Genomic DNA, 8,464 nt, shown 5'->3' with positions numbered 1-8,464 from the left:
GGAAAAGCTACATTTGTCATCCCATCTTCTATAACTATTCCAGAAATGACTGAGAAAAATCTTATCCAAACTAAGCAATAAGATTAATATAACTCAAATTGTTTCTATTTTACAGTAGAAATACATTCTGGAAAGAGAAAAAGAAAAAAACATGAAAAATAATCTTTTCTCTATATTTAGTTTATGCAGTACATGAACAGATCCTAATCTCCCCATGCCCAAGTTAAGAGTGCTGACTTAAAGAAGCAGAATTTTAATGTTCAATTCAGAAATAATTTTATTACACATCTGCCTGCATTAAATTTTAGGCTCCATACTTTCTTCTCATCTTCCTTTTAATTATCAGGCTTGAAAATAACATTGAAAAAATGAGTTTTCCATTATGACACTCTTCAGATATTAGCAATTATATTTTAAATAACTACTCAGTAAGCTAGTAAGCTAGGTTTTTAAAAATTTGAAGATCAACGGCTTATGAAAAAGGGAGAAAAGAATCCACAAAGAACATTCTGTGTTTAAAATTTAATGCACATCTGAACTTGGGCTTTACATTTTCATCAGCTCTCTCTTGAAGAGCCTTAAATGCACAGTTGAGCAATTGAGCAAATGCAATGGTATGAAAACATGACAGTAATTAGACGAGGTCCACATGACTCAAGTATTTCTTAGCTCCTACACATGGAGATGATACTGCTTTTAGCTCATGTCTGCCTGACTGGAACACTTCACCGCTCCGGACTTACAGTTTGGTGGGAATTACACAGGACCATAATTAGGCAAAGTATCGTAACAGAAGAGTTGAATGAAATCTAAAAATAAAGTAATAAGGGTGTAGAAACCTATTCCTAAATGTTCTTCAGGTCTGTATTTCTAAAGTAACACCTTCCATGTGCTTTCAATTACAGACACTCTACCCCTTATGTGACTTGCCTGGCTTCGGGTCCCTAAGGAAGAAGAGCTTTGGGTAAATACATTACTCAGAGGCATTCTGAGAAGGACACAGTAAAAGGTACTTGTCATTTACCAGCAAGTGAGCCTTCCCTTTCTGAGAACTGTCACTGGGTTAAAATATGATCGAGACTGAGCCCTAGATATAAGATAGGTTCTCTACGAAGTACGCATACTTAATAAATTCAAGCACGTTCCTCAGTGGCAGGCAGTAATGACTCAACTGAAAACAAAAGTGTTCTAGTTGTTTTCCGTTTACAGGTACTACCCCAAAGCTTCACAGACATATACGTGGTATAATTCATTCACTAGGCAGGAGGGGATAGGTCCCAGCCAGAACTTCATAACATTCCAGAGAACAAAGTTTGCCGCTTCAAAAATACGGTTTCCAGCATGCAGTCAAGCACTTTGGAAAGGGAATACGAAACACACTGCAGACAGGAACGGAACTTTACTGTGAGGTGGGCATTTGGTGGGTACAACTTCCTTACTCCGACTGTAACTCTCAGGGAGTTAGTGTTACAGATCTTTACTAATCACATACATGGAGGAAACAGGCAGCTCTAAAATGGCCAGATCCCCTTCCAGCGCCTTCAGAAATACTGGGAATGTCTGGTTCAAAGAGCATGCTGGAATGGACTGGTCAGGATGTTTTACGTGAGAGTTGTTGTGGTTGTTGTTGCTGTCGCTGTTGTTTTAAATAAAATCCCAGGCCTGTGTGACACTGGATTTTGGGTTTTATTTTTTTAGTATTTTTAAAAATAGTTCTTACTTATTTTCTATGAAACGTATTGGGAACTCAAAAAGTCTGCAGCATTTTTTGTCATTGAAAAGTTTGTTTTTGGGGGGTACGCAGGAAGCAGGAGCTAGTCAAATTTCTTGTGTTCTTCAGTATGAGAAAGGACCTTTCTTCTCTGATGTATCATGTGGAAGTATAACTGGGGAAAAACTGAAAGAAAAGAAAGAACTGTTTAAGGAGACAGGTCACTTGAAACTGTGTGCTCTGTTTAAAGCACATGGACTTGGGGTCTTCTTTGACTCTACTTTCTCATCCAGCAACCAAAGAAGGGAATTCGGTGGGCTTGGGTAAGGGGAGGAAAAATGCACAGGGACTTACCTTTCGCTGCTTTAGCTGAAGGGGAAGGGTGGTCCTGACTGGACTGACCCACAGTACCATCACTCTCATTATCCAATGAGATGCCACAGAGTTGTCCAATAACACTCCACCCTCTCTCACAGTATCTTCACATTTATTCTGATTTTACCAGTAGGTGAATTCTAGTGACAGATTTACTATTCCTGTTTACAGAGGAGGAATTTAAACCCCAGAGAGGAAAGGTAACTTGCCCGAGGTTTCCCAGCAAATTCCTGACAATCAGGACCAGGCTCTGGGTTCTTGACACTCCTAAGAACCCCAGTCCCTTCTGTCACCTGAGGGGATTCTCCCGAAAGCACTCCCGAGAAAGGTTGCTCTTTGAGTGGGAAGACTGAGGAGGGGTTAGAGGGCCATAACATGTTAACTGAACATGAAGAAGCCAAGTTTGGATGGAGAAAGTCCTTATGAAAAGTAAGCTAATATCTTAGGCACTAGAGGTCCTGTTCTTGAACATTTCTTTTTTTCCATCCTTAAAGATTTTATTTATCTTAGAGAGAGAAAAAGCAAGTGTGGGCACAAGCAAGTGGGGGAGAAGGGGAACAGAGAGGGAGAAAGAAAGTGAAGCAGGCTCTACTTTCAGCATGGGTCCTGAGTGTCACTCCATTTCTTGACCCCGAGCTCAGGACCTGAGACGAAAACCAAGAGTCAGACGCTTAACTGACTGAGCCATCCAGATGCCCCTGTTCTTGGTCATTTCATAAGTTACTTTAAAAAGTACTGGTTCCCAAAGAAACGGGGTGGTACTACCTCCCTAGGAGGATTTGGAAGCTAGGGAGAGGGGAGATTTGGAGGAGGGAGGTTACTGGCATTTAGCACAGGAAGCAGGAATGCCAAAATCTGCGGAGGGTGACAGTCTCCCACAACTAAGAACTGTCCTACCCCAAATGCCTACAGGATTCCTGCTGGGAAATGCCAGCTGAAGCTACCTGGCCTTCACAAGGTTACTGTGAACTGGCGGTTCAACACCCATGGAAAAAACCCCAGTGAGATGGTCTTAAATGTGTACTATTCTGCCTTCTCTTCTCCACAGCTCCAATATCCATTTTGTAGAAAGTAACCTGTATTTCTGGGGAGGTAATTTCTACTATTCCCCTGACAGTTTCTTCCTTTTTTTTTTTTTTTTTTTTAAAAACCCAAACCCATGACCCTGAGATCAAGAACTAAGCTGAAATCAGAAGTTGGATGCCTAACTGACTGAGCCCCCCAGACACCCCAACAGTTTCTTCCTTTTTCAATGGGTTCCAAGTTGGCCAAATTTCCAATGATCTTCCCCAAGTCCTCCAAGACATCAGTAGGCGTGCACACACAGATCTGATAAACTGCAGGGGAGGCTCTGACGCTGAACAGGGCTGCCATCCATCCACTCCACTCGCTATCTGTAGGCAGGAAGTTATTCAGAGAAAAGACCCAGCTTGTGCATATAATTCAACAGGGGAGAGAACTATTCTGGTACGAAAGCCAGAAAATTTGACAAGCTCTATAATCTAAAAACTGGAAGTAAAGATATAATTAAACCATAAGGAATGCTAATTGCAATCATTTAAAAATATGGGGCCAGTCATATTTCTGTAGATATTCTTTACTAAAGGGAAAATTTGTGGCCAAATACACTAAGGACTTTTCCACCGGTTGCAAGGGTGGCTAAAGTTTGCCTGCTAGTTCAGAGGGTCTGAGGAAGGATGACCTAGAAAACATTCACCAGACCTTTTGGCAGTTAAAGCAAGATGGTGGAGTATCCTCATCCCCATAGGCATGGGCCTGCTGGTTAGTCAGAGGTCAGAAATGGAGGGCAGATATGGCCCCCCCAAGATTTTATTTTTATTTATTTGACAGAGAGAGATCACAAGTAGGCAGAGAGGCAGACAGAGAGAGAGGAGGGGAAGCAGGCTCCCCACTGAGCAGAGAGCCCGATGCAGGGCTCGATTCCAGGACCCTGAGATCATGACCTGAGCCGAAGGCAGAGGCTTTAACCCACTGAGCCACCCAGGTGTCCTGGCCCTTTCAATTCTTTACAGTTTCAGAGGTTTCTCAGTGCCCAAGCAAAGGAATGTGTGTTTGGGAGGCCAGGAGAATGGGGGCAGTTGGGCCAGAGGTTCTCTCTCTACAGTTCTACTAATGACTTCTTGGTGACCAGAACTTGGGTGACACTATCTCCATCTGAATTACCCACTTTTTTTTTTTTTTAAAGATTTTATTTATTTATTTAACAGAGACAGCGAGGGAGGAAACACAAGCAGGGGGAGTGGGAGCGGGAGAGGTAGGTTTCCTACAGAGCAGGAAGTCCCGACACAGGGCTCTATCCCAGAACCCTGGGATCTTGACCTGAGCTGAAGGCAGTTGTTTAACGACTGAGCCACTCAGGTGCCCCAAATTATCCACATATTTAGACTGGACTCAACTGTAATGGCTGAAACAATTCCAAATGCACGGCTATTCTTTTTAACCATAGATGATAATGAAGAAAACCCCCAAGACAATCTCAACCTGACAACAGGCTATTCTGAATTCTACCTTCTGCTTTCCTAGTCCAGGACACATGGAATAGAGACGGTCACTGTGCATGCAAGTGTTGCGGTGGGGAAAGGGTTTCCTCTAGGGAGAGGAAAACTTAGAGGCTGAGAGCAAATGGAAATGCTCTGCCTTGGGCAAGTTTTTTCTTGGTCTCTCTAAAAATCTGAGGTGTGGTTATGGTTACTGACAACCTGGACAGCGCCCAGCTTCCCAGTGTCCTCACCCTCCACCACTGTTTCTCATTTCTCAGCTTTTATTTACTTATTTTTAAAATTCCCACTCCTGTTGGGTGGTAAAAGCCAACCTTTACCAGTTTGGGGGGGGCAGGAAATGTAGACAGGACTTAGAGGTCTACCGAGTCCTATAGGTACTGTACACACTGCAGCTGCAGCAAAGTGGGAAAGGAGCGCCTTGCAGGGATCCCAAAGCACCCTGATATGAGAGAACTCCCGGGGCCATGGCTCATGGGCCACAGTCTGGGCCACATGTGCAACAGTGCAACAACTGGTCAGGACTGTAAAGAAAGGGTGTTACTTCGTATAATACAAGTATATCACCAACTTCACATTATAGAAGACTAAAAGAAACTTAAGTTGTAAAAAGAAAAGCAAATATGGTAAAGAAAGCTGGATGTCAAAAGCAACCCCTCTTAACTCTGCATTTTCTTCTTACAAATACAAAGTTTTGGAAAGCTGGAAATATGCTGCTGGCTGTAATGAACTGTATAAATTGGTCTCAATATGAACAACCAAAGCAACTAAAAACAGGCAGGGCAACTGGCTCAGGCCGAAGGCATAATGAGTGCCAGCAGACACAAACGATTTGTAGCAGAAGATATGGTCCCAGCGGTCATCCTGAGCCTGGGTGCGGGTCAGGGATTGGGAGAAAATCTGTTCATTTTTACTTGAAATCAACCTTTTTTCTTGGACTCAGGAGTTAAACTACCTTAAGAAAGAAATAATATAGACTTTAACTAAGCCAAGTTCTTACCAAAAGGAGTCTGGGAACCAAAGAACGGGAAGGAACCAAGGTAAAGAAAGCCAACTTTGGTTGAGAGCCCCGCCTACTCTGAGTTTTCTTTCCTTCCTCCATCTGAATGCCCAGAAGGAAAATCCCAGACAATGGGATTTATTTTTCTTCAGGAATCCTGTCACTAGGGAGGGCTGTTGTGCTTGACCAGGCCCCTTAACTAGATCAAGGGGTCAGGAAGGCAGAGGCAACAACAGCCTGGGCACTGGCGAGCCACCAGAGAACAAAAAACCTAGGAAGTACAGAGAGACTGAGAGAGCTGCTCCAGGACCCTCCTTTGGCACACCAAGATCTTAGAGCAACTCTGAGGTAGGGGCCCCAGATTTCTGTCAACGTGGCAGCATCCTGCTCTTGTTTGATTTCATCACACCCTCCCTGCTCCTTTTCCAGTTACTCAATCTGGCATCTCTTATTCATTCAAATCTTATGCTGATTTTATTTTATTTTATAGAAGATTTTATTTGAGGGGGCAGGGGGAGAGAGAGAAACAGGCTTCCCGCTGAGTGTGAAGCCCACCGTGGGATTCGATCCCAGGAGCCAGGGATCATGACCTTGAGGTGAAGTCAAGATACTTAACCGACTGAGCCACCCAGGCACCCCCTTATGCTGACTTTTAATAAATCCTGTGGTGCCCACTGGGATAATACGTGTCACTCTGGGTTTGGCAAAACTCCAAGTAGGAACTGTTGCTCTAGAGACTAGAAAGTGAAACTCTAAGGGAACAAAACTAAAAAGATGAACAAGTGGAAGCTAATCTTTATAAAATTTTTAGACTCTTCCCTATTTATGTTTTCTGTGAAAATCAACTACCTTCTTCAATTTGAAGAGAAAATGACTTTGGCCACCATGGTTCCAACACCAAAGAGGAGAACTTGATAATTAATAAAGAGTGGAAAATGAACCATTAAGCAGAACTGCTGTCCAAGAATTTCTCCAAGATAAATGCTCACATGAAATCTGGATGTAGTTTTTTTCTCACAATGCATGAAATGCAATTTTCCACAGAGGGATACAAACATGTTGCTTACGATTGTTAGGATGATTCATTCAGCTCATGCTGTGGGCTGAAGAAAAATCCAACCTTCCTGTCTGAATTTAACCTGAGGTTTATGGAAGAATATAGCATCTTAGAGACTAAAATAAGAATCATAGTCACAATGGCTACAGAAATAGCTAAATGAGAAGAAACCCTAACTTCATACGTCCTTGGGTAAAACAAAATCCTTTGTTTACATGAAAATCAATCCTAGGATTTTAAGTTAATATCTGAATTCGAGAAAAGGACTAAACAGCTCTTCCTCAGCAAATAGGACTCACTTCACAGAAGCCTCAGACACGGCCATTTCTCCTTGGTACCGAGTATACTGATAGGCACTTTTGATTATCCATATTTAAACTTTTAGCAGTACTATTAAAATAACTGGAAACTGTTCTGAAGAAAACATATGTCCTGGTCAGATGATGTTAGTGCTTACTTCCAAACAAGAAAATAAGAAATATAGAAAAAAAAAACCCTGTTTTTATTCTTTCTTCCTAATTAGCTGCTGATTACTTAAAAATGAAGTATCTATTATGATATAATGAAAATGCAAAAATCTCTTTACAATGTTTTCCAAATACCCTAAGAAGTAGTTCTCCAGAGACAGAAAAAGTCAAGGCCTTTTTTGTTTGTCACTCAGTACATTCCCCCAGTAGATAGTTCACCTTTCCTGGTGTTCAGTTTTCAAACCCACACATGCAGAAGGGCTGCATTGCTGTACTGAGAAGGGTTCATCTTTATTCAATTACTACTAGAGAAAATTCCCTCTGACAGTATTCAATAAAAACCAAAGCGTTCCTAATAAATTAGATTTATATACACTTGGATATGGTATAAAAACATTCAAAGACATTAGGCTCTAATTACTGTAGCGCCAATTTTAAAAAACATAAATAAATATATGCGTAACTGTTTACTTACTTGGAATGTAGGAGATCATTATCAGAATTAGGAATGCATAATAGTCAAAGGAAAAATTATATTTGTTAGGTAGACTGATGGAGTACAGGCCAGCCTGTCGGACAAAGGGCAAAGCGGCATATATTGTGAGCAGTTCTCCCGACACTCCCATTGGGTACAGCACAATGAAAAGTGTGTACCTAAAACAAAACAAAATATTCATGACTGAGGCTCGAAGCCAGCATTAGTAGAAAGATGCATTCACACCTCTCTGATCAGTACTGGTCTTTCAGGAAGCTACTGTTGCTACATTTTACTGTTTAACCACTGTTTGTTTGTTTCTTTCTTTTTTTTAAAGCATGTTCCATGTCATGGGGCTTGAACTCATGACCTATGCTCTACCGACTGAGCCAGCCAGATGCCCCTGTTTACCCATGGTTTAAATTCAGGTTTTATAAGCCAGTTTTTGAAAAGGGCCTATAGCAGGTATGTCTCTGAATGTTCTAAAATAAAATAAATGTCTTTGGTCAGCCTCAAAATTTGGTCCAACTAAATAAACAACATCCAATACAACTCCCTAAGATAATAAAGAAGATGCCATTCATTGGTAAAGGAGGGGCACCGAGTCATGGTTTATAGAAGGGCCCTGCCCTGTGGCAGGGGTGGGAGTGGGGGTGGGGGGTTTGCAGGGAGTTGGTGGGGGAGGTGTTAAAGCATGTGTCCACGAACCCCTACAAAGCACACCACGTCTGGTCTGTGGACTGAGAAGGAGAGCACAGCGAGTGTGCTTCTACAGCTACCATTAGTCAAATGTCTATACATATCATTGTAAAAAAGGAAATACATGCCAATTTTAAAAACCTTAAAAAATTCACAATAGG

The 8,464-nt window shown here is 41.8% G+C and overlaps 1 protein-coding gene across 1 annotated transcript in view; it reads right to left on the bottom strand.

Annotated features, from left to right (window-relative positions):
- Positions 1-1,792: 1,792 nt before the first annotated feature.
- HACD2 (3-hydroxyacyl-CoA dehydratase 2) overlaps positions 1,793-8,464 on the bottom strand; it is a 114,487-nt gene continuing 107,815 nt past the window's right edge. The window contains exons 6-7 of the mRNA XM_004745438.3: positions 7,605-7,783; positions 1,793-1,897 (exon numbers count right to left, since the gene is read on the bottom strand). Of these exons, the coding sequence (XP_004745495.2) occupies positions 1,815-1,897; positions 7,605-7,783 (262 nt within the window). The 3' untranslated portion in view covers positions 1,793-1,814. The remainder of the gene's footprint in view (positions 1,898-7,604; positions 7,784-8,464) is intronic.

The sequence above is a fragment of the Mustela putorius genome, unplaced genomic scaffold, assembly GCF_011764305.1.
Source record: "Mustela putorius furo isolate JIRA1106 unplaced genomic scaffold, ASM1176430v1.1 tig00003834_pilon_pilon_pilon, whole genome shotgun sequence".
NCBI classification, from domain to species: Eukaryota; Metazoa; Chordata; class Mammalia; order Carnivora; family Mustelidae; genus Mustela; species Mustela putorius.
Note: the sequence above shows the minus strand (reverse complement) of the source record. Positions and strands in the feature narration are given on the sequence as shown.